The sequence below is a fragment of the Lithobates pipiens genome, unplaced genomic scaffold (genome assembly GCF_037356315.1).
Source record: "Lithobates pipiens isolate NorthernLeopardFrog02 unplaced genomic scaffold, aLitPip1_a1.2 Scaffold_22, whole genome shotgun sequence".
NCBI classification, from domain to species: Eukaryota; Metazoa; Chordata; class Amphibia; order Anura; family Ranidae; genus Lithobates; species Lithobates pipiens.
In genome coordinates this window covers 30172037-30198478 of record NW_027507784.1, presented here as the reverse complement: position 1 = coordinate 30198478, position 26442 = coordinate 30172037, and the positions used below count along the sequence as shown (strand labels likewise).

General features: G+C 47.2%; 1 protein-coding gene across 1 annotated transcript in view; it reads right to left on the bottom strand.

Moving 5' to 3' along the window:
- The window catches only part of LOC143925640 (uncharacterized), a 107650-nt gene that overhangs the window by 59819 nt on the left and 21389 nt on the right, over positions 1–26442 (bottom strand). The window contains exon 2 of the mRNA XM_077450106.1: positions 6057–6326. Coding sequence (XP_077306232.1) covers positions 6057–6326 — 270 coding nt within the window. The remainder of the gene's footprint in view (positions 1–6056; positions 6327–26442) is intronic.

Here is a 26442-nt window from a genome sequence, read left to right as displayed (position 1 = left end):
CTCGCTCACCTTCGCGGTCAAGCGGGCCCATCGCTTGGCCTCAAGACCCCCGCCTTCAGGTGCCCCACCGTGCACATTCATCGCAAAGATGCTCAACTACCGCGATCGGGACGCGGTCCTGCGCCTCACCAGGGAGAAGGGTAATATCTCCTACGAAGACAAGCGTGTCGCGGTGTTCCCGGATTTCTCCGCTGAGATTCAGAAGAAGAGGGCTCAGTTCACGGAGGTCAAGCGCCAACTCCGCATCCGTCATCTGGTGTACGCAAATGATGTTCCCTGCTCGGCTCCGCGTTGTGCGCGACGGCAAGGCTCACTTTTTTAAAGATCCTGCGGCTGCTCTCTCCTGGCTGGAACAGCGTCCGGACGATGCCCCTGCCTGACTCTGATGGCCTCTACGTGACATCCATGTGACTCTGCCTTTGTTTCTTACACATGACGGCCAGCCGTGCCACTAGCCGTGAGTAACTCTGAACCCCTGTCACCTTCCCCTGGTTTGCTGGGCCCCCCCTCTTCCTTGATACCTTAAAATACCTGCGTGCCCCTGATTAAACCCTGCATGCCCCTGTTTATACTGCATGTCCTGTTTGTTTTGCTTTACATGGGTCCCCCCGTTCCATAGACACTTTTGCAGCCGGGAAAATGGACACCGCTTTTGGCTGAGACTCTTCCATGCCGAGCCCTCCTACCCGGCCGCACAGCACAGTTGACTTTTGTTCGCCCCTACTCCCGGCTGGGAGTGTGCCTGGTCACGCATGCTTTACGTTTCTGGATGTTCCTCCTGCTGCCCATGGTGGCCGGGCGCAATCCCCACTGCCACTTCAAGAAAGGTTTCCCTGGCCGGCCTCAGTTCCCCTGTGTTTCGTGGGCTACTGTGTATTTTGTCTGCCTTGCCCGTCCAGTGTAGGCACTGTTATGTTGTTCCTTACCAGTTTCAGTTCCTGTTTGATGCTAATGCACCATGTTCTTTCTATGTCTGTACTTACTAACCCATGTCTGACAGATACTTCGCTGCTTGCTCATGTGTCTCAAGTATTGCCTGTGATGCCTCTGGCTTTTGTTTGTGCTATGGGGCTAGCCCCTGTGATGGGTGGCGGTGGTGTTCCCACCCTATATGCCGTCCCTCGCGGGGGCTCTCTCGTGGGGGTCGCTGGGTCAGTCTGGCTACCATTTGTTTCATTGATCCTGCACTGTGCCTTACATTCGTTATGGCGACCCTTAAGGTAGTCACGTGGAACGTGCGGGGCCTGCGGGAGAGGTCTAAGAGGGTTGCGGTGCTCTCCCACCTTAAACAGCTACGGGCTGATATAATGGTACTGACTGAGACGCATATCACAGGTCAGCTACAGTTATCCCTTAAAAAACCGTGGGTGGGTGGGGTGGATGTATCATGCCCCCTATACCAATAATTCTAGCGGTGTTGCTGTCCTAGTAGCCAAATCCGTCCAATTCCGCCTACATGATCTACACTCCGATAGACGGGGTCGCTATCTATTTCTGCATGTCACGGCTGGGGGTCTTGAATTTTTGCTGTTAGCCTTTTACATTCCCCCACCCTTCCAGTTCGAGGCCCTCCAGCAGGGAATTGATTTTATGCTGCAGCACCCCTCACTGCCAGCTCTATGGCTGGGTGATTTTAATTCTGTAGTGTCCCCTGTCCTGGATAGACTCACCCGATCCCCTGGTCCCTCCTCTCCCTCTGGTCGGACTAGATTCGGCAATTTTCTTGCCGAGTTTGCTTTGACGGACGTGTGGAGGTATAGACATCCTACCTGTAGGGAGTACTCCTGCTTCACGCCAGCGCATGATGCAATGTCCAGGATAGACCTGATTCTGTTCTCCCCTACCCTGCTTCCATGCCTTTTGGATGCTGGGATCGGGACTAGGGTCTTGTCTGATCACTCGCCTTGCTGGGCCCGGCTTCGTCTGCCCTCCACTCCGGTATCCCGTCTGTGGAGGTTGAATCCGTTCTGGCTGACGGTTCTCCCCGATCTGGAGGCCGCCCAGAGGGAGTGGGTTTATTATTTTCGGACTAATACGGACTCTGCATCATTTGGGCTGGTCTGGGAAGCTTTTAAATTGCACGCCCGCATGTTTATGTCTATTCGTATTAATCAATTCAAGAAATCCTCGGGGCTAGCACTGCAGCAGGCTGAACAGTTGCTGGGGGAGCTGGAGAGCGCGTTTCTTGTGCATCCTACACCCTCCAACTCCTCTAAACTGAGACTGCAGTCTAGACTCACCGATCAATTGCACCTAGATGGAGCGGGGAGGAAGGTCTTTTTCAGCAAACAAAAAGTTTATGAATACGGGGAGAAGGCTGGGAAACTGCTGGCCTACATGGCTCATCTGGATCACAGCCCTCCGGTTGTGGTCCAGCTCAGGTCTGCGGCGGGAGCCACGCTGTCGGATCCACAGGAGGTGGCTCAGGAATTTCGGCGCTTTTATGCCGACCTGTACACCTCTGAGGCCACTGGCTCCTTGGACGACTTGCGTGCCCTGTTGCAGACGGTAGACTTCCCGGTCCTCACAGACTCCCAGATGGAGCTCCTGGAAGCTCCCATCACCGAGGAATGTATAGCGGAGGCGATAGCATGTTTGCCGCCTTCTAAAGCCCCAGGTTCAGACGGCCTTCCTCGGGAGTTTTATGCCCAGTTTCAGGAGGCCCTGCTCCCCAAGCTCCACCTGCTATACACCCACATATTTGATACCGGTGTATTCCCCCGCTCCATGAACGAAGCACTGATTGTTCTCATTCCCAAGCCAGGCAAAGGCCCCCTCTACCCTGAATCATACAGACCCATCTCGCTCCTGCAACTGGACGTAAAAATCTTGGCCAAAATCCTCGCCCTCAGACTCAACAAGGTAATACTCCATCTCATACACACGGACCAGACCGGCTTTATGCCCAGAAAGAACACGGCCTTTAACCTAAGACGACTGTTTATGAACTTACAAGCCTCTCACGACAATATTGGTTCTAGGGTTGATGTTAGCCTAGATGCCGCCAAGGCATTTGACTCGGTGGAGTGGGGGTACTTGTGGGAATGCTTGCACAGTTTTGGTTTTGGACCTAAATTTGTGCGCTGGATACAGCTTCTTTACCAGGCCCCCACTGCCCGAGTTCTTGTCAATGGCCAGATCTCCAGCCCCTTTTCCCTGGCGAGAGGCACGCGCCAGGGTTGCCCCATTTCGCCCATGCTGTATACATTGGCGGTGGAGCCCCTGGCTATTGCCATCAGAGCGCATCCGGGTATCCGCGGTCTCCGAGTGGGTCAGCTGTCGGAGGTTATCAGCCTCTATGCGGATGACATGTTGTTATACCTGGAGGATGCCGGCCCCTCTCTTGCGGCGGTTTTGGAGGTGGTTCGCCGCTTTGGAGCTTTTTCAGGTCTCCGCATCAATTGGTCCAAGTCCCAAATTCTCCCCATCGATATCGCCGCCCCCACGAGGGCGCAGGCTTTATTGCCTCTTGAGCGTATGGACCGCATCAAATACCTCGGCATACACTGCTCTCGCTCCCTCGCGGACTATATCAGCCTTAACCTTGAGCCCCTCTACCCCCTTTTGAAGCGGAAGACCCAGGTGTGGTCCAGACTCCCCCCTCGGGGTCATGGGCCGCCTGGGTCTCGTCAAAATGATTCTTCTCCCCAAGCTCCTTTACATTTTTTGGCATGCCCCACTCCATGTACCGTCGCGACTGTTCCGCGATATGGAATCGATTCTCAACTCATTCGTATGGGGCTCTGCCAGGCATAAGCTGGCCTGGCAGACCCTCAAGTGCCCGGTCCGCCTCGGCGGCGCTGCCCTTCCCGACTTAGAGACGTATTATCTGGCCTCCCAGCTTTCCCATTTTTATTATTTGAACACATATGACAAACTGAGGTACTCCCTCCTGGTGTGTGCCTCGATTACAGATGTTATTGCACATCCCTTCCAAATACTCTTTTGCAAACACAGAGCTGTCCCCTGCTCGAACTATAAGCATACTATGATTGCGCACCATTGCCGACTGTGGCGAGTGGTGCAGTCTAGGTCTGGGGCCTCCTCATTGCACGCACATACACCTCTAACTTTGATATCCCGGAGCTGCTGGGGATCCCGGATTACAAAATATGGATATGTAGAGGGGTCATATATTTATCTCATTTTTACACGACTCAGGGTGTTAAGACTTTCCAGGCTCTTAAGGAAGAGTTTGGTCTCCCGAACCATGTGTTTTTCCGCTACCTGCAGGTCCGCCATGCATTGCAGGCTCAGTTTGGGAATGCGCCTCCGATCCTGGTGTGCACTCCCCTGGCGAGCCTGGCCTTTGGTAGTGATTCTCATAAGCTCACTTCCACCATTTACGCACACCTCCTCACCCCTCGGGCTACGGCCCATGCTTATAGTCTTAAACCTAGATGGGAGGCTGATGTTGGACCGATAGAGGACGAGCACTGGGGAGAGATACTGTCGGTGTCGACTGAGGTCTCCCCCAAGTTGTCGGATAGGCTGACCCACCTATACATACTTCATCGCTCCTATATCACCCCTGGACGGTTATCTAAGTACAAATCCGGCCTTGACCCTGCATGCCCCCAATGCGGCGACCCAGCCAGCACATTTTATCATCTCATTTGGACCTGTCCCCCCCATCCAAAGGTATTGGGCTCAGATAATCCAATTCCTGCATGACCATATGGGGTCTCCCCTCACACTCTGCCCACGCCAATGTATTCTCAGTCTCCTCCCCCTTCAGGAAGAAAGTAAATATCTTAGGATACTTTTACAAGAGACTCTCTTCGCTGCTAGGATGCAGATAGCTCGACTATGGCTCAGACCAGACCCCCCGACGGTCCAGCAGTGGAAGAGAGCAGTTAACCAAACTCTACCCTACAAAAGACTTATTTATTCCAACCGAGGATGCCTTACGAAATTCCATAAAATATGGGATGGGTGGTTGGATACTCCCCACAGCTGCACGGGGTAGATGATGTGAGCAGGGGGTGAGCAGCAATCTTTAACAATTCTGTCTGGGCGCCCTATTGCATGTATACATGTATTACCTGTAGTCATGATTCTTGTGTACACTGTATCTCTTAGCCTATCATGTCGGACATGGAATGTACCCCTCTTCATGGTGTTTGGCGCCTGTTGCGCCTACTTTTTGTTTGAGTATTGCTATGTAATCTTTTTTCATATATGCTCAATAAACCTCACTCTGGTTAAAAAATAAAAAAAAGAATGGAGGGGGACAGCAGAACGGAGGGGGACATGGAGGAAGAACGGAGGGGGACAGCAGAAGCATGGAGGAGGACACGGAGGAAGAACGGAGGGGGACACGGAGGAAGAACGGAGGGGGACAGCAGAACGGAGGGGGACAGCAGCAGAACGGAGAGGGACACGTATGAAGAACGGAGGGGGACAGCAGCAGAACGGAGAGGGACACGGATGAAGAACGGAGGGGGACAGCAGAACGGAGGGGGACAGCAGAACGGAGGGGGACAGCAGAACGGAGGGGGACACAGAGGAAGAACGGAGGGGGGGCAGCAGCAGAACAGAGGGGGGCACGGAGGAAGAACGGAGGGGGACAGCAGAACAGAGGGGGACACGGAGGAAGAAGAGAGGCAATCCGTTCTTCTTCCGTGTCCCCCTCCGTTCTTTCTCCGTGTCCCCATCCGTTCTGCTGTCCATACCACCTGTCTAAGCTGGTTACCACTGTTTGCTTTTTTTTTTTTTGCCAAAAATTTGCAAAAAAAGTATCAAAAAACATATTTTTTGGACGGGTGCCTGAATGGCAGTTTGGAAATGTGGTCACCCTAGTATGAAGTCATCTAGCAGGACTTCATTTTCTGACTAAAGTTCCTCTTTACCAGGACTTGTGTGATATGTCAGTTGGTACAAATGATTAAACTGTAATAATAATTTCAGCAAACAGTATCACATGGCCAAGAGAACCAATCCTAGGCTTCCTTTCATTTTCAATCTGATTGGTTACTGTTGGTAACATGGTAAATTTAGGTGCAGAGCACGCTGCAAGACGCAACATAAAATAGTGAAATAGTGGTGAGACGTACCTCGCTCTTCCAGGTCTCTGATCAGTGAGGGGTTATGTTCATTTAATAAGTTGTATAAAATATCCTTGTCGGTATTACTCCACCCTCTGATCAAAGAGTACAGCGTTCTCATCTTATCTTGTGAGGTTCGTTCGCCCCGTATTGTGTCACACTGTTCATCTGTCAACAGACCCCTTGCCATAAGACCATCCAGGATTGGCTCTATCTGATGGATCCTTTGTATCAGTTCCACACAATGTTCATCCACAAAGTGCTCCTTTCTTTTCAATTCTGTAAAATAAAGTTATAAACATTTTTTTGAATCATTTGTTTTCCCTTGATGTTTACAATTCAATATGTTGGCAGAAGAATGTAGAAATCTATTTTTATTTCCAATATTTAGGAACAAAACCCCATTATACTATAACACTAAAGTCACACTGGACTCCATTCACTGAAGTACATCACATGCGGTATTTAGGTGTTCAGACGCATCCCCCGAAATATGAGGCCGCGTACACACGGGCGGACTGTTCGCCCAACCTTGTCCGCTGAACAGTGTTTGGGCGGACAGTCCGCTCGTGTGTGGGCTTTCAGCGGACAGTTTCAGCGGACAGTTGGACGAACAAGGTTTTTCGGAAATTCCGAAAAACTGTCCGCTGAAACCTTGTTTCAGCGAACAGTCCGCTCGTGTGTAGGCTTGTTCGACAAACAAAGTTGCGCGCATGCTCAGAAAGGCTTAACACGCCGAAAGTTATAATGCAGTGTATAGGACGTCGTATTTTTCGTCCCGTCGTACGTGCCGTTCACGTCATCGCGCACGGTTTCAGCAAACTGTTCGTTCGTCGTGTGTGGCCATGTCCGTTCATGCTAATTTTGAGCGGACTGTTTGCCGAAACTGTTGGACGAACAAAGTTGGGCGAACAGTCCGCCCGTGTGTACGCGGCCTCACACGTCAGCCTGAAATTGTCAATTCACTATGCCGCTTTACCGCATTTACCACAAAACACTCAAAATGCTCAGTAAATATCCCCAAAAATGGGTCAAAGTCAATTCACAGAAGGAAATAAATAAATGAATGTTGTAATTAAAATGTCTGTTACCCCAACATTTCATATTCCTGATATGTGGTTGCTGTACCATGTACTTGTATGAGAGTCTCCTGATCTCTTTGTATTGCTTCCTTTGTATGAAATCCCCGGTGTTCCTACGGTACCTTCCTCTGCTTTCCTATTAAAAACTGACCACACTAAGCATCAAAACACACCATGGTCACTTCTCTAGCTATGCTGGGAACTCAGCCTGCTCTCCTCCAATGATCAGACTTGTCCTGACACCCAACCCCCCCCCCCCCCCCGACCCGCTGCCCCAGCTCTTATGCAGCTGAGAACAGAAGACATGTGATCACTTAGAAAAAGAGGGGAAAAGGTATTTATAATGTTTTTTATTTCTGTACACAAATATTTTGCCTTCCATTTCTATTTTAAACTGAATGGGTTGTTTTACAAGATGATAGTTTACAATCACTTGAAGTCGTGGTCCAGACATGCGGTATTTAGGAATGTAAATATAGAATTGCCAATTCGGAGTAGTCTCTGCATTTCATTTTTGGATCAGTTCTCTCACCTGTAATGTATAGAAACCTAAATATGGAAGTCATTGGGGTTGATTTACTTAAAGTGGAACTACACTGTGTCTGAGCACCACAAACCAAAATGTATTTCATTTATAATAATTGAAGCAAAATCCTGTAGAAAAGCACCGCCTCTCATTTCTGGCTGTGGCCATCTTGAATAAGGGCAGATGATTCATGGAGCAATTACATCCTGGAATCCATCTGCCCTTAGCTCAGGCATGCAGACAGGATGGTGTGCTTAGCTGAGAAAACCCCTCCCCCTCTCCTGAAGACTCTTGGGATTGATGGCATCATTTGTCTAGACATGGAAACCAGGAAGCAACTGAAGAGATGTAAAAACGGTTTAAAACAAGTAAATATTATATAATTCTCTATCTATTTACTAATACTAGCAGTGTGAGGATTCAAAATAGACAATGTTGATTGAGAGAGAGGAGTTCCACTTTAATGTATAACTAGAGGAAAAACGTTTTAGTACTGGATAGATTAGAGAAGGATTAGAACCCCTGTCAGGTTTTATTGCTGTCTGTGCCCCTGTTAGGGAGATTCCCCGTCTCTATTTGTCCTGTTTACCATTATCACTGAAAGTGAAAGAAAATCCCAAATGTTGGGTTGTCCTTAGAACAGTAATAGAGGGAATTTTTCATTGAGGTCACTGCTTCTGGTGACCTGAGGGGCTCCCCAAGGATTCCTTTAACCACTTGCTGACCAGCCGCCGTCATCATAGTAAAACAAGTCAAAACGTTCCCGTCAACCGTCGTAGCTGTACGTCGGTCCCTTTAAGCGCAAACGCGGCACAAGAGGCATAACAGAGACGTGTAAACACACAAATCCCTGTTCTATGAGGAGAGGAGATGCAGATTGTCAGTTCCTAATAGCTGGGAACAACGATCTGTCATTTCCTCTAGGCAGTCCCCTCCCCCACAGTTAGAACACACAGTCAGGGAACACATTTAACCCCTTGATCGCCCCCTAGTGTTAGACCCTTCCTTGCCAGTGACATTTATACAGTAATCAGTGCATTTTTATAGCACTGATCGCTGTATAAATGTCAATGGTCCCAAAAATGTGTCCAATTTGTCCGCCATAATGTCGCATTCCTGCCATTGCTAGTAGAAAAAAAAATAATAATAATAAAAATGACATAAAACTATCCACTATTTTGTACACGCTATAAACTTTGCGCAAACCAATCAATATACGTTTATTGCAATTTTTTTTTTACCAAAAATATGTAGAAGAATACATGAGGAAAAATGTCTTTTTTAGAAAAATGTGGGATATTTATTACAGAAAAAGTACAAAATATTGTTTTCTTTTGTTTTTCAAAATTGTCGCTCTTCTTTTGTTTATAGCGCAAAAAATAAAAACCGCAGAGGTGATCAAATACCACCAAAACAAATCTCTATTTGGGGGGAAAAAACAACATCAATTTTGTTTGAGTGCAACGTCACACGACCGCACAATTGCCAGTTAAAGCGACGCAGTGCCGAATCCCAGAAAATGGCCTGGTCATTGAGCAGCCAAATCTTCTGGGGCTGAAGTGGTTAATTTGCAGGGATTTCCTCTCACTTCATGTTTGGCTATGGGACAGAAAGTGAAGAGAAATCTCCTCAATGGGACATAGATGGAAAAAAAACCTTCCTTCACTCGATCTAAATGAAGAAAAAATAAGTTGTGCCTATAGTTCTACTTTAAGGTAAGCAGACTGCACTTTACAAGTTGCTCCAGAGATTAGTAAATGAGTAATGTTTCACTTTACAAATGTAGCACTGACATTTTTGCCTACTAATCGTATGTTAATGTGAATACAATGTAAAAATATGGACGTTATTCTTTAGTATTTGGCGCCATCTAATGACCAAAACTGGAAATGGACTTTAGTTATTTTCCTTTTCATAGTGTTGGAAAGATAACAGGAAGTGACTGTTTATTTTCGTTATTTGACCTTATCTACCCAGAATGCCAGGTGACCTATCCATGATCACCCTCTACTGAACTGCATGCTGGGTAGGCTATAAAAGGGCCTGCGTGGCCATTTTCTCTCTCTTCTGGACACATGGCCTTCCTGTGAGGACCTGTAAGGAGATCCCCAGAGAACTGCAGACTGCAGAGCAGCAATCTAAAGCTAGAGGAGGACTTCACACCACAGCGTGCTGGGACCACAATGTGGTCGGATCGGGAAGGATCCAGAGGCACCCTGACGGAGGTAACTGAGAGCTCCTGGTGACCTTGTGAAGCTGAACAGCGTGACGGCGTGGCCGCAGCAAATGGACTGAGACCAGCGGAGTGGAGCTGACTTATTCTTCAGACCCAGTTTGGTGAGAGGGCTGTTGCCCACAGTTTCTTATGCACTTGCATACACCTAGACTTTAACACAATGTTGCTGGGACTTGTAGTCCCATGGAGAAGAATCTAATAGACAGACTGAGTTTAAACAGGCCCAAGCCTATTCATCACAATACTATTCGCACTGTGTTACACCAGAGGCAATTACAAGTGTATCACGCTACAGGAACGGTTCTAATATTCATCTCACTTTAACCTTTGTTGTTCCACGGATTCCTCGGATTACTGTTGGATTACAATTGTTACAACAACTATTGCTAGCAGAAGAAAAGAAGATCAAAGACTGCATCCTTTATTGCAAGGCCTTGCATTGGGACATACTAAAAGGAATGACAGAATGGAATGCCCATAGACTTTAACAGGGAGATGGAATGCCCATAGAGAATAATAGAAAAAAAATATCAATTAGTGAGAGAGTCTTTAGACATAGCAAATGTATTTTTTGCTAACCTACTTTTAAATATCAGTGGCCATGTTTAATTTTGAGATTAGGTGGGATTATTATTGTTTTCTATGGAATGACAAACATATGACAGAATGGAATGCCCATAGAGTATAATGGGAAGGAAGATGTGACCTGGAGTCAGAACCATTGGTCATATCAGATCAATCTTTAGCAGACATATTCTCTACGTTCAGCAGTGATGTCCAAATTTGACATTAAATGGGATTATTATTGTTTTCTATGGAATGACCAGATATATGACAGAGTGGAATGCCCATAGAGTATAATGGGAAGTAAAATATAAACTCATTTGCAGGCAAATCTGAGAGACATGGCAATTTATCCTTTACCAAAGTTGTTCCTCAAGTAGAGTAGCAGATTGTAAGATTGGGATTATTTGGGTTTACAGCTGTTTTCTATGGAATGAGAGATAAATAATAGAAAGGAATGCCCATAGAGTATAATGGGAAGCAAGATGTGACCTGGAGTCAAAACCATTGACCATATCAGATCATTCTTTAGGAAACATACTCTCTATGTTCATTGGTGATGTCCAAATTAGACATTAAGTGGGATTATTATTGTTTTCTATGGAATGAAAAACATATGACAGAATGGAATGCCCATAGAGTATAATGGGAAGTAAAATATAAACTCGTTTGCAGGCAAATCTGAGAGACATGGCAATCTATCCTTTACCACAGCTGTTCCTCAAGTAGAGTAGCAGATTTAAGATTGAGATAATTTGGGATTACAAAAGATTACAGCTGTTTTCTATGGAATGACAGGAATGCCCATAGAGTATAATGGGAAGCAAGATGTGACCTGGAGTCAGAACCATTGGTCATATCAGATCAATCTTTAGCAGACATACTCTCTATTTTCATCGGTGATGTCCAAATTTGACATTAAACAAGATTATTATTGTTTTCTATGGAATGACAAACAAATGACAGAATGGAATGCCTATAGAGTATAATGGGAAGTAAAATATAAACTCATTTGCAGGCAAATCTGAGAGACAGCAATTTATCCTTTTACCACAGCTGTTCCTCAAGTAGAGTAGCAGATTGTAAGATTGAGATTATTTGGGATTACAGCTGTTTTCTATGGAATGACAGATACATAATAGAAAGGAATGCCCATAGAGTATAAAGGGAAGCAAGATGTGACCTGGAGTCAGAACCATTGGTCATATGAGATCAATCTTTAGCAGACATACTCTCTATTAGGGATGAGCCGAACATCCCCCGGTTCGGTTCGCACCAGAACTTTCGAACGGACCGAAAATTTGTGCGAACTTTAGAACCTCATTGAAGTCTATGGGACTCGAACGTTCGAAATCATTTTAATGGCTAATATGCAAGATATTGTCCTAAAAAGGGTTTGGCGACCTGGCTCCTGCCCCAGGGGACAGGGGAAAATGCCTAAAATGTTTTTAAAAACTGCCGTTTTTTTTCGGAGCACTGATTTTAATGACGATTAAAAGTGAAAAAAAAGTGAAATGTTCCTTTAAATATCGTGCCTGGGGGGTGTCTGTAGAATGCCTGTGAAGTGCCACGTGTTTCCCGTGTTTAGAACAGTCCCTGCACAAAATGACATTTAACAGAAAAAAAATAATTTAAAACTGTTTGCGGTTTTAATGTAATATCTGGTTCTGGCAATATGGATGAAAATCATTGAGAAAAATGGCATGGGTAGCCCTCCCTGCCCATTACCAGCCCCTTTGGGTCTTGTACGGATATTAAGGGGAACCCGTACCCATATTAAAAAAAAGGAAAGGCGTGGGGCCCCCAGGCCCTATATACTCAGAACAGGAGTATACAGGCGGTGCAAACAATACAGGGACTGTGTAGGTTTGTTGTGTTAAGTAGAATCTGTTTGTAATTTTGAACTGGTACATTTTTAAAGTGTAGCTCCAGTCAAAAAATCTATTTTTAAGCTTTTTGGAAAACATGGGGAGGGGTTATCACCCCTGTATAACTTGTTTTGCCGTCTGTCTTTTTTCATCTTACTTCCTGCTGTCTCCTTGCGTTTGCAAGTAGGAGATGTTTGTAAGTTGGATGTTTGAAATTAGGGGCCTGCCCTATATGCTCTGCAGAAATGGCGGAACAAGGTGTTGGTGTTGCCACAACACTGTAAGCCCTCAAAGTGACTCTTGGTGGGCGCTGGAGGGCCCTGCTATAAAATATTATATCAAGAATTGTAATTACATGCCATTGTTGAACAGTGGTAGAAAAATTGGGCCTTAGGCACTGCTTGCTGGTGCCACAACACTGCAACCTCTCCCAGATACTCTAGTTGGAGTGCAGGAATGAGCCCTGCTGCAAAGCATTGCATCAAAAAGTTAAACAGGGGCTGAAAAATTGGGCTGGTGGCATCACCCAGAACCAAAAATGTTCTTCCAAGATATCAGCAGAGGAGGAAGAGGATAGACAGTCAACATAACAGGACAGTCACTCAGCATCAGCATAGGCAGTCTTGAAGGGATGTGGTATTTCCAAAAAAATTATTGGGTTACATCAGCTTCAGGTGCTTGGTAGCTGTGGGTGATCCAAGACTGATTCATCTTGATGATCTATCAACTGAGTCAGTAGACAGGCGCACCCTGTGATCGGTAACAAAGCCACCAGCAGCACTGAAGGTGCGTTCCGAAAGAACGCTGGATGCAGGACAGGCCAGTAGCTCAATTGCATACTGTGCAAGCTCTGGCCAGTGATCCACCCTCAAGAGCCAGTAAGCCAGAGGATTTTTGGTGGGAAAGGTGTCCAAGTCTGACCTTGCCCCTAGGTATTCCTGCACCATGTAAATCAGACGCTGGCGATGGTTGCTGGAACCGATCATACCTTGGGGCTGCGGACTAAAAAATTGTCTGAAAGCATCAGACGGCCACCTTCTCCACCGCTCCTTCTGACCGATGCCTCAGCAACATGTTGTCCAGGACCAGGAGTTTGTTACCTCCCAGTCTCTGGGAACGCGTTTCACAGACCTTTCTGCAAGGCCTCCCAGAGATGTCTCATCCTCTGCTCCCTCTGCGAGGGCAAGATAGGGTCGGCAACCTTACCCTTGTACCATGGATCAAGGAGAGTGGCCAGCCAGTAATGGTCCCTCTCCTTGATCCGAAGAATACGAGGATCCTTCCGCAGGCTTTGCAGGATCAGGGAGGCCATGCAGCGTAGGTTAGTCCTCTAGGTCACTAAGGACAACATGATCCGCAGCTACCTCCTCCCAGCCACGTACAAGTCCATGGGTTTCTTGGGACTGTAAATCATCCCTACAAGACTGCTGATGCTGAGTGCCAGGCTCTACCTCCATGCTGACGCAATCATCCTCCTCCTCCTCCTTCTCCTCCTCTTCCTGTGTGATGGGTGGGACAGCAGAAACACTGTCTGGATAAAGGGGGCCTTGAGGGGCAAGGAAGTCCTCTTCCTGCCTCTGTTCTGCTTCAAGTGCCCTGTCCATTATTCCACGCAGCGTATGCTCCAGCAGGTGGACAAGAGGTACAGTGTCACTGATGCATGCACTGTCACTGCTCACCATCCTTGTGGCCTCCTCAAGCGGTGACAGGACAGTGCATGCATCCCAGATCATGCGCCACTGGCGTGGTGAGAGAAAACCGAGCTCCCCTGACAATGTCCTAGTGCCGTAGTCGCACAGGTACTCATTGATGGCCCTCTGCTGTATGTGCAGCCGCTGAAGCATGGCCAACGTTGAGTTCCACCTGGTGGGCATGTCACATATAAGGCGGTTCTTGGGCAGGTTCAACTCCTTTTGGAGCTCAGTCAGCCAAGCACTGGCATTCAATGATCGGCAGAAATGCACACAGACTTTCCTGGCCTGCTTCAGGACATCCTGTAAGCCCGGGTACCTGCCCAAGAACCGCTGCACCATCAGGTTACGGACGTGAGCCACACAGGGCACATGGGTCAGTTGTCCCCGGAGGGCGGAGAGGAGGTTGGTGCCATTGTCGCAAACCACCATTCTTGGCTTAAGTTGACGTGGCGTCAACCACCTCTCGGCCTGCCCCTGCAGAGCTGACAAAATATCTGCCCCAGTGTGGCTCCTGTCCCCCAAACAAACCAGCACAAGCACGCCATGGCATTGTTTTGCCTGCGTATTTGCCTAGCCCCTTGAACGCCTATGAAGCACCGCTGGTTCCGAGGACAGAGCACTGGAAGAGGCCATGGAGGAAGAAGAAGAGGAGGGGGTGGATGAGAGAGGTGTGTCACAACCAGTAGTAGCATTTTGGAGGCATGGTGGCGGAACAACCTCCATCACTACTGCACCTTGTCCTGCATCCTTCCCAGCTGCCAAAAGAGTGACCCAATGGGCTGTAAAAGACAGGTAACACCCCTGTCCATGCCTGCTGGACCATAAGTCAGTGGTATTATGCACCTTACCACTGACCGCCCTGTCCAGCGAGGCAAGGACATTGCCTTCCACATGCCGTAGAGAGCAGGAATCGCCTTCCATGAGAAAAAGTGGCATTTGGGTACCTGCGAGTCTACCAACTGAAAAGGCAGCAGTTGAAGTGCTAGCAATTTAGTCAAGCTAGCATTCAACCGCTGGGCATGTAGATGGCTGGGAGTGAACTTCTTTCTACGGTCCAGCAGCTTGGGCAGGGAAATTTGGCTGCTACAATCGGACATGGGTGTACTGCTAGCAGAGTGCCCGAAAGCACTTGGCTGTGACACACCTAATTCTACACCTACACTGAAGGTCTAGTGGGGTTGGAGATCCCAGCTGATGAGGAGCAAGGAGAGGTCCGCTTTTTCTTTGGTGTGTGTCTTTGAGGTACGCTTGCCAATGAGTTGCATGGCAGGTCAACATATGTCTGGTCAAGCATGTGGTGCCCAAGCAGCTGATGTTTTTGGCCACACGAGATACGTTTGAGACATATGTTGCAAATAGCAGCGGTGCGAACTGATGCACTCGTCTCAAAAAAGGCTCACACCAAATAACTTTTAGAATAATGCGCAGAGGCAGCGCCCTGGACAGGCGGAGCTCTGCGGTGTGATTCAGGCGGTGTGCTGCCCCTAAGCTGGCCCCCAGAGGGCATCCTGCCTCATTGGAGATGTGCCTCCTCCTCCTCCTCTCTCCTACCAGGCACCCACGTGGAGTCAGTGACCTCATCATCCCCTCCCTCTTCATCACTGGAGCAAACCTGGCAGTATGCTGCAGCTTGTCGAACATGACTGCCAGATTGCTGTCCTTCTTGAGCATCTCCTCTCTCTCTGCGCTCACGCTACTGCCTTCCTCTAGCTGAGTATCATCATCAGAGACTACAAAACACTGGGCATCCTCCTGGAGCATGTACCCGACACTGTGCTCAAACAGTTCGGGGGACTCCTCAGGAGGACATGGTGGGTCTAGGGAAGGAGTGACTGATGATGACATTGAGACGAGGGAAGAGGATGCGTTGGCAGCTGCTTTGCTAGTACCCTGAGCCTGGGTGAGAGAGGATGAGGAGGATGAAGAGGGCTTGGTCATCCACTCTACCAAGTCTTCGGCATGATGCGACTCAACACATCCAGCTGCCAAAAATAGGGACAAGCGTGTCCCATGGCCACCTGCTTATGACAATGCACCGTGTCCAATGACCAGCACTGTTGTCTCTAGACGCAGAGCCTACTTGCCCTCTTTTTATTGGCTCATGCCTGTCTGCCTCTCCTTGTTAGCCTTCCAAACATAGTAATGGCCTGCAGGGAGATGGGAAAACCAGCAATTGGGTAGTGTAATTTGTGCTGGAGGCACAGAACTCCTGCAGATGCCTGTATGATAGAACACCAGCAATAAAGGGTAGATACAGGTGTATACTGTGTTGTGCTGGAGGCACACAACACCCACTAACTCCTGCAGACGGCTCTATTTGAGAACGGCAATAAAGGGTAGATACAGGTGTATACTGCGCTGGAGGCACACAACACCAACTGACTCCTGCAGATGGCTCTATTAGAGAACACCAGCAATAAAGGGTAGATACAGGTGTATATTGTGCTATGCTGGAGCCACACAACACCCACTAACTCCTGCAGATGCTTTTATTATAGAACACCAGCAATTAAAGGGTAGATACAGGTGTATACTGTGCTGTGCTGGAGGCACAAAACACCCACTAACTCCTGCAGATGGCTGTATTAGAGAACACCAGCAATAAAGGGTAGATACAGGTGTATATTGTGCTGTGCTGGAGGCACACAACACTCACTAACTCCTGCAGATGGCTCTATTAGAGAACAGCAGTGAAGGGTAGATACAGGTGTATACTGCGCTGGAAGCAAACAACACCCACTAACTCCTGCAGATGGCTCTATTAGAGAACTGCAATAAAGGGTAGATACAGGTGTATACTGCGCTGAATGCACACAACACCCACTAACTCGCTGGCGGCCTTATATAGTGTGGGGTGTGTACTAAACAGCCTGAGCTATAATTGGCCACAGGCATCCTGCCTGTGGCCAATTATGCCTCTCCTCGCTGCCGGCGCTGTGATTGGCCAAGCATGTGGGGTCACAGTGCATGCTTGGCCAATCATGAACCAGCAATGCACTGCAATGGCGCAGTGCATTGTGGGCCGTGAGCGCCACACGAATTTGGCACGAACGGCCCACAGAGTTCTGGCTTTGCCGAACGGGCGAACAGCCAGTGTTCGAGTCGAACATGCATTCGACTCGAACACCAAGCTCATCCCTAATAGTCACCGATCTGTGATCTGAATGGGTCACCCTGCTCGGATCGGCACACCCCGCGATCCGTGGAAAGGCCGCGGCTTCGGCCTAGCTCCGAAGCATCGGCTATCTTTCTACACCCAGGCCGTTTACAATGCGATCACTTGTAAACAAACCGGCGTCATGTCATGACGCCGGTTCCTCTATGCCCTCTCTGTACTGATCTGTACAGTAGAGGGGGAGAGATCGGATGGATGCAGCGTTGTGGGCTGCATCTGTAGTGTCCACAGCGCTGCTCTTTGACAGCTTACTCTGCAATACCCAGCAATAACCTGCCAATACTCTGCCATACCCTGCCAATACCCCCTCCATACCCAGCCATGCTCTGCCATATCCAGCCATGCTCAGACGTACCCAGCCATGCTCAGACAATATTACAGTGGGGGAGATTGTGGATATTACAGTGGGAACTATATGGCGGTGGAAATTTCACAGGTTTTTGCAAATTCAACTATTATTTGCTGATCCGAAAAATGATCCGATCCGTGACTGTGATCCGAGGAATGATCCGATCCATGAGTTTTTTGATCCGTTGCACCCCTACTCTATGGGCATTCCCTTCTGTCATTCACCTTTGTCATTCCATAGAAAACAATAATAATCCCACTTCATCTCAATTTTGAACATCACCACTAAACATAGAGAGTATGTCTAGAAAACATTGATCGGATATGACTAATGGTTCTGACTCCAGGTCACATCTCGCTTCCCATATACTCTATGGGCATTCCTTTCTTTTATGTCTGTCATTCCATAGTAAACTGCTGGAATCACAAATAATCTCAATATTACTATATCCTTCTCTACTTGAGGAACACCTGCGGGAAAGGATAAATCGCTGTGTGTCTCAGATTTGCCTTCAAATCAGTTTATATTTTGCTCCACATTATACTCTATGGGCATTTCACTCTGTCATTCACCCTTGTCATTCCATAGAAAACAATAATAAACCCACTCAATGTCTAATTTGGACATCACCACTGAACATAGAGAGTATTTTTGCTAAAGATTGGTATGATATGACCAATGGTTTTGACTCCAGGTCACATCTTCCTTCCCATTATACTCTATGGGCATTCCATTCTGTCATATGTTTGTCATTCCATAGAAAACAATAATAATCCCACTTAATGTCTAATTTGGACATCACCACTGGACATAGAGAGTATGTTTGCTAAAGATTGATCTGATGTAACCAATGGTTCTGACTCCAGGTCACATCTTGCTTCCCATTATACTCTATGGGCATTCCTGTCATTCCATAGAAAACAGCTGTAATCCCAAATAATCTCACTCTTACAATCTGCTACTCTACTTGAGGAACAGCTGTGGTAAAGGATAAATTGCCATGTCTCTCAGATTTGTCTGTCACAAATTGAATTTTTTTTTTCCATTATTCTCTATGGGCATTCCATCTCCCTGTTAAAGTCTATGGCCATTCCATTCTGTCATTCCTTTTAGTATGTCCCCTTGCATCTTATTAAAGTAGGGGGAGCTCCCTAGGGATTGTGTTGTAATTAATTATTGATCCTGCATTTCTATAGCTACTAGGGTGTGCTGGAAGTGGGAAGGTGCCCAGAGTAAGGTGTAGTCCCTCTGAGCACTAGTCCCAATTGGAGCCGCATTCTAAGGGGTCATTTAAGACAACTGTACAGGTGTAATCTGTGGTGTATACTTACTGCGCTGTTACATTATGTTTATGTGACAGTGCAAATATTGTAATTGCCATTTTACTTTACTCAATACAAGTTCCAGTAAATATACATTTCTGGTTAAGTACTTTGGTGTGGAGTGTTGTTCCTTTTTCTCCCAGCAGGTGGAGCCAGTGAATCCTGAGATTACAATACAGGTATATTGCATTACATTATATTGTACTGTATTGTGTTGCACCACAGCTGTGTCAAGGGGACTGAGTCAATTTGGGGGGGTTCATTAGCAGAATGCAGGCCCGAATCAAATTCAGACACTCCTTCGGGGGTAAGTGCTACACAAAGAATAACCAATAACATGCATTTTTTGCTTGCACATAATTGGATGATGGAAATCAGCAGAGCTTCCCCTCATTTACTAAGCTCTGGAGCAACTTCACTTGTAAAGTCCTCAGTCTATGTGCCTTTAGTAAATACCCCCCCCCCCCCCTCCCATTACATGTAGTGAAATATATATTTTCACCTGTCATTTTGCCAGATTTTTAGAGACTTTTTTGTGAATATACAAGAATATCATTTACTGCAAACCTCTCACTGTAAACATAATACAATGTACATACAAATCACAATGGTCTATTCCCTTGTTAGAACATACACTATATTACCAAAACGCCTGCCTTTACACACACATGAACTTTAATGGCACCCCAGTCTTAGTCCGTGGGGTTCCGTATTGAGTTGGCCCGCCCTTTGCAGCTATAACAGCTTCACCTCTTCTGGGAAGGCCGTCCACAAGGTTTACGAGTGGGTCTATGGAAATGCATTTGTGAGGTCAGGCACTGATGTTGAATGAGAAGGCCTGGCTCTTCGCTCAAATTAATCCCAAAGGTGTTCTAATGGGTTGAGATCAGGACTCTGTGCAGGCCAGTCAAGTTCTTCCACCCCAAACTCGCTCATCCATGTCTTTATGGACCTTGCTTTGTACACTGGTACAAATCATTTGGTGGAGGGGGGGGGATTATGGTGTGGGGTTGTTTTTCAGAGGTTGGGTTTGGCCCATTAGTTCCAGTAAAGAGAACTCTTAAGGCGTCAGCATACCAAGACATCTTGGACAATTTCATGATCCCAACTTGTGGGAACAGTTTGGGGATGGCCCCTTCCCGTTAGAAACATGACTGCGCACCAGTCCAACCTCGTTCAACATCAGTGCCTGACCTCACAAATGTGCTTCTGGAAGAATGGTCACACATTCCTCTGTATAACTTTTCTGGGGACAACCTAAAATTTGGGATTTTCTTTTACGTTCATTTTCAATGATAACGGTAAAGAGGACAAATAGAGAGAGGGGATCTCCCTAATGGGGGCAGACAGCAGTAAAAAACGAATAGGTGGTCTAATACCTCTCCACCCAATCCAAAACTAAAATAAAAAATTTTCCTTTAGTTAAACTAAGTAAATACAAAATATCTTTCCAATTGTCAAATATTAAATGAGAATAGTATAAAAAAAAAAAAAATATCTCACACACACATATATAAATACCCTTCTTCCGCCAATAAAAAAGACAAAGTTGTAGAAGAAAGGAATTTTATATGTGTATAATTTTTTTATACTATTTTCATTCAATATTTGACATCTATACGGATATTTTGTATTTACTTGATTTAATTGAGTTGCTTATGATACCCCTCCTGTGTCCTGCGAAAGCAGCTTCCCTGTGACTGGTATTCCAGTCATCGTTGTTCTTTTGTATTATACATCAGCTGCAGGGAGCGCACTGACTTAGTGAGCTGGCGGATTTCTAAGGCCGCGTACACACGGGCGGACTGTTCGCCCAACCTTGTCCGCTGAACAGTGTTTGGGCGGACAGTCCGCTCGTGTGTGGGCTTTCAGCGGACAGTTTCAGCGGACAGTTGGACGAACAAGGTTTTTCGGAAATTCCGAAAAACTGTCCGCTGAAACCTTGTTTCAGCGAACAGTCCGCCCGTGTGTAGGCTTGACAAACTAAGTTCCGCGCATGCTCAGAAAGGATTTACACGCCGAAAGTTATAATGCAGTGTATAGGACGTCGTATTTTTCGTCCCGTCGTACGTGCCGTTCACGTCATCGCGCACGGTTTCAGCGGACTGTTCGTTCGTCGTGTGTGGCCATGTCCGTCCATGCTAATTTTGAGCTGACTGTTTGCCGAAACTGTTGGACGAACAAAGTTGGGCGAACAGTCCGCCCGTGTGTACGCGGCCTAAGCCCTTGTACTCACGTTCGGAGATTCCGACAACCAAATCCGTCGGATTTTGTCAGTCGGATTTTGTCCGTCGGATTTTGTCCGAATCTGTTGCATACACACGGTCGGACGAAGTTGTCGGGAAATCCAATCGTGCAGAATGTGATGACGTTATTCCGTTACGATGGGACTACGTTCAGGCTAGTAGCCAATAGCTTTGGTGTATGAATTTGATCTGAGCATGCGTGGCACTTTGTCCGATCGGAATTCTCTACACATGATCGGAGTATGTCCGATCGGAGCATTTTGTCTGAAAATTTTACCAACAAGTTGGAAAACTTGGTCCGTCGGATACTCCAACGGAAACAGTCCGATGGAGACCACACACAGTCGGAATATCCGACAAAACGGTCCGATCGGACACATTCCATCGGAATCTCCGACCGTGTGTACAAGGGCTAAGGTATAAACCATTTTACTTCTTTGTGCTGTTACACTTTATTATGAGAATTTACATTTCAGTTAATTTCCTTAGCCATTGTTTATTTGGCCTTTGTATAGTTGGGTAATATACTGCCATCTTGTGGTTATTTTGGTTATTATAAATAAATAAAACCTTCCGCACTAATCAACCTCAATAACCCCTCTGATACACCTCATAAAAAATACATATATGTAAAATACAAATAAACAAAATGGAAGCTGCCAACATTAAAAGTGCACTTACCAATATGTGCTAAATGCAATATAATATATAAACCTAAATGTGATGTAGCACTACCCAATCGTAAATTATAACATTCAATAGTACCGTTAATCTAATAATACATAAACTGAAAGGATGCCATGAAGTGAATAATAGGATTTTTATATACAGCTTACCTGTAAAATCCTTTTCTTGAGAGTACATCACGGGACACAGGAGCTCATTACATAGTCGGTTATATAGGCGCCTTTGGTGATTGGACACTGGCTAACCCCAATTAAGGAGAATTCCTTCCCTATATAACCCCTCCCATATGGGAGGCACCTCAGTTTTGTAGCAAAGCAATAAAAAACCACGTAAAACCCAAGAAGGGCGGGATCTCTGTGTCCCGTGATGTACTCTCAAGAAAAGGATTTTACAGGTAAGCTGTATATAAAAATCCCATTTTCTTGATCATACATCACGGGACACAGGAGCTTCATTACATAGTGGGATGTCCCAAAGCAATGCTCAGTTTGAGGGGAGGGAGACACAGATCAGAATTATAGACCGCCATGGACCAGAGGAACTAAACTGCAGCCTGCAGTACACTGCGCCCAAAGGCGATATCCTATTGCCCTCTCACATCAACCTGATAGAATCTGGTGAATGTGTGGACTGATGACCAAGTTGCAGCCTTACAGATCTGAGCCAGGGAGGCCTGGTGATGCACTGCCCAAGAAGCACTTACAGCTCTAGTTGAAAAAGAGGACTCTTCCCCTTTACACTATAGGCCTGAAGAATAACTTGTCTAATCCATCTTGAGAGAGTGGATTTTGATGCCTCTTGGCCCTTTTTTTAGGGCCTTCTGGCAAAATAAACATTCAGTCTTTCTTATCTGAGCAGTCGCCTGGAGATAGATACTGATTGCCCTAACCACATCTAAAGTGTGCAAAGATTCTTCTGCGGACTGTGGATCTGGAAAAAAGGATGGTAGGATTACATCTTGATTCAAATGGAATCCTGAAACCACCTTAGGCAGAAAGGACCTATTAGGACGCATCACTACTCAGTCCTTTTGAATAATTAGATAAGATTCCTTGCTGGAGAGAGCTGCCAGCTCTCACACTCTTCTAGCCGAGGATATGGCTATCAAGAAAACACATTTTTTAGTCAAAAGAACTAACGAAGCCTGATGCAATGGTTCAAATGGTTGTCCCTGCAATGCCAAGAGAACCAAATTCAGGTCCCATGGGCATACCGGAGGTTTGACTGCCGGCCTTAACTGCATGGCCCCTGGATGGAAGCCCGCACAAGAGAATGTGATGCAAGTGGCTTCTGGAAAAACACTGACAAGGCCGAAATCTGCACCTTGATAGTGCTTACGGCCAAATTCATTTCTAGGCCTGACTGGAGGAAAGCCTAAATCCTGCTAACGACATACTTTCTAGGATGCCATCCCCTGGGTTCACACCAGGAAACATATGCCTTCCAGATTTTGTAGTAAATAAGCCTGGAGGCCGGCTTTCTGGCATTGACCAGAGTAGAAAGGACTGACTCCGAGAGTCCACGATCTCTCAGAATGTGGGTCTCAGCAGCCAAACCGTTAAACTCAGACTGTGTAAAGCAGGATGGTAAATTGGACCCTGCGAGAGCAGATCTGTCCGGAGAGGAAGGATCCAAGGCCTGCCTACTGCCATCTTCATGATCTCTGCGTACCAAGGTCGCCTGGGCCAAGCCGGGGCTACCAATAGAACCGACTTTGTTACCCTCTTGACTCTTCCCAGGAACCGTGACAGAAGCGGGTATGGTGGGAAGGCATAAATTAGATTGTACTGATCCCAGGGAATTGTCAGAGCATCTGACCCCTGAGCAAATACATCCCTTGTCCTTGACACAAACTTGTCCAGCTTCCTGTTGAATCTGGACGCAAACAGATCTACGTCTGGAGTGCCCCATTTGTGACATATGGTCTGAAATATGTCGGGGTGTAGAGCCCATTCTCCTGGGCATAACTGTTGGCGGCTTAGAAAGTCTGCTTGCCAATTTTCCACTCCTGGAATGAAGGCTGCAGGACGGCATGGAACATGCCTCTCCGCCCAAGCAAGTATGCGAATCACCTCTCTTTGTGCATCCAGACTTCTGGTACCACCCTGGTGATTGATATAAGCCTGCACAGCTGTGGCATTGTCGGACTGTATTCGAACAGGGTGACCCTGTAGTCTGTAGGACCAGTTCATGAGGGCCATATAAACTGCCCGGATTTCCAGAATATTTATGGGCAGTAGTTTTTCGGTCGCAAACCATTTCCCCTGCGTGCACACTTCTTCCAACACTGCTCCCCAGCCTGTCAGGCTGGCATCTGTAGTTACAATCTTCCATGGAAGGGGAAGAAAAGTAGGGATGCACCGAAATTTCGGCCGCCGAAACATATTGGCCGAAAATGCCCTTTTCAGCAATTTGCCGAAAGGAAAAAACGGCCGATAATTGAGCTGAAAATGGGGCGGAGCCTGGGTGAGGACGGAGCACCGCCCCCGCCCCTGGTGCCGCCCATCATGGGAGATCTATAACGCAGGAGAGCTGCCTCCGCCGTCTGGGCAATAGAGCGCCGGGAACATCAAAGCTTTAATTTCAATAGCTGTGTGTTCCCCCGTCGCGCGCCGTCGCATACAGCCCCTCCCCCTTGTCCGGGGAACTGTGATAGACAGATTACCCGTCCAGATTGGACGGGTGATCTGTCTATCACAGTTCCCCGGACAAGGGGGAGAGGCTGTATGCGACAGCGCAAGACTCTTCGCGGCATCACTGGCTGCACAGGGGACAGCACACTTATCTTTTTTATCATGCCGCCAGTCTCTGACCCTCTCCTGTACCATGCCGCCAGTCTCTGACCAGCTCCTGTACCATGCCTGCAGTCTCTGACCACCTCCTGTACCATGCCGCCAGTCTCTGACCACCTCCTGTACCATGCCGCCAGTCTCTGACCACCTCCTGTACCATGTCGCCAGTCTCTGACCACCTCCTGTACCATGTCGCCAGTCTCTGACCACCTCCTGTACCATGTCGCCAGTCTCTGACCACCTCCTGTACCATGCAGCCAGTCTCTGACCACCTCCTGTACCATGCAGCCAATCTCTGACCACCTCCTGTACCATGTCCCCAGTCTCTGACCACCTCCTGTATAAAAATATTTTTTAAAAACAGTCATTTTCGGTATCGGTTTTTCGGCCTAGTGTATTTTTCATTTTCGGTATCGGTTTCGGCACCAAAAAACCCATTCGGTGCATCCCTAAAGAAAGGTTTTGCCTTTCAGCAGATTCTTGGTCTGTAACCACCAAACAAGACTCCTGCGTATCCCTGGGGATAAACACATAGGAAGGTCCAAGGCCTAGGGCTTCTTGTTCCAAGCCGCAAGGATGCATCTCTGCAAAGGCCTTGAGTGAAACTGGGTGAATGGAACGGCCTTGAAGGAGGCAACCATTTTCCCTAACAGTCTCATACACAGCCGAATGGGGGGGGGGGGGGGGGGGGGGGAGTCATTCTGCTCAGTATTAGACGCACCAGATCCCCTATAGCTATGGCCTTTGGCCTTGGTAGAAACACCCTGCCCAGAGCGGTGTCGATGATCATGCCCAGATACTCCAACCTGGTAGCAGGCTGCAGGGACGACTTTTCTAGGTTTATAATCCAACCTAGGTGTTTCAGGTGTTCTAATGTTTTGATAACACTATGGTTCAAGAGCGCTACTGTTTGCTCTATGAGTAGCAAATCGTCTAGATAAGCTATCACGGTTATGCCCTGAGCTCTTAGGTTTGCCAAGAGAGGGTCTAGAATCTTTGTGAAGACTCAAGGAGCTGTAGCGAGACCAAAAGGCAGGGCCACAAATTGAAAATGGCGCTGATCTACCGCGAACCTTAGATACTTTTGGTGTGTGGGAAATATTGGCACATGAAGATATGAATCCTTGATAGCTATTGATGCCATAAACTCTCCCCCTTGCAGGAAAGAGACCACAGAGCGTATTGACTGCATTCGGAAAGACCGAATGTGCAAAAACTGGTTCAAATCCTTTAGATCTAGGATAGGTCTGACATCTCCATTTGGCTTTGGAACGGTGAAGAGATTTGAGTAAAAACCTGAACCCTGTTCTTTTGGGTCCACTTCCACTATCACCCCCTGGGATAGTAAGTGATCTAAGGCCAGAAGTAGCGGTCTTTGCTTTACTGGATCCTTGGGGATCCTTAACCTTAGGAAGCGAGATGGTGGAATCTACTGGAACTCTAGTTTGTAGCCCCGAGATATTGAGGTTACCCATTTGTCCCGAATCTCTTCCCGCCAGGCTTCTGCAAACTGCAGGAGCCTTCCCCCCACTCAGGCGAATGGGGGTGCCCCTTCACAAGGAAGCTTTTGGGCTCTGCTTGGCAGGCCTTCGCCCCCAAGTCTTTTTCTGCCCCTGGGCGTGACCTTGGACCTTTCCTGTAGAGGGAGGTTGGGAAGGCCGTCGCCACTGCTTAGAGCTTGATGCTCCGGGAGAAAGAGAACACATAAATGATGGATGTTTGTTCTTTTTGATTGGTAGGAGAGTAGATTTACCCCCTGTAATCTTTTGGACGAATTTATCCAATTCCTCCCCAAAATAAGCGTTCCCCTTTAAACGGGAACCCAGTCAAATATTTTTTACACGACAGTTCAGC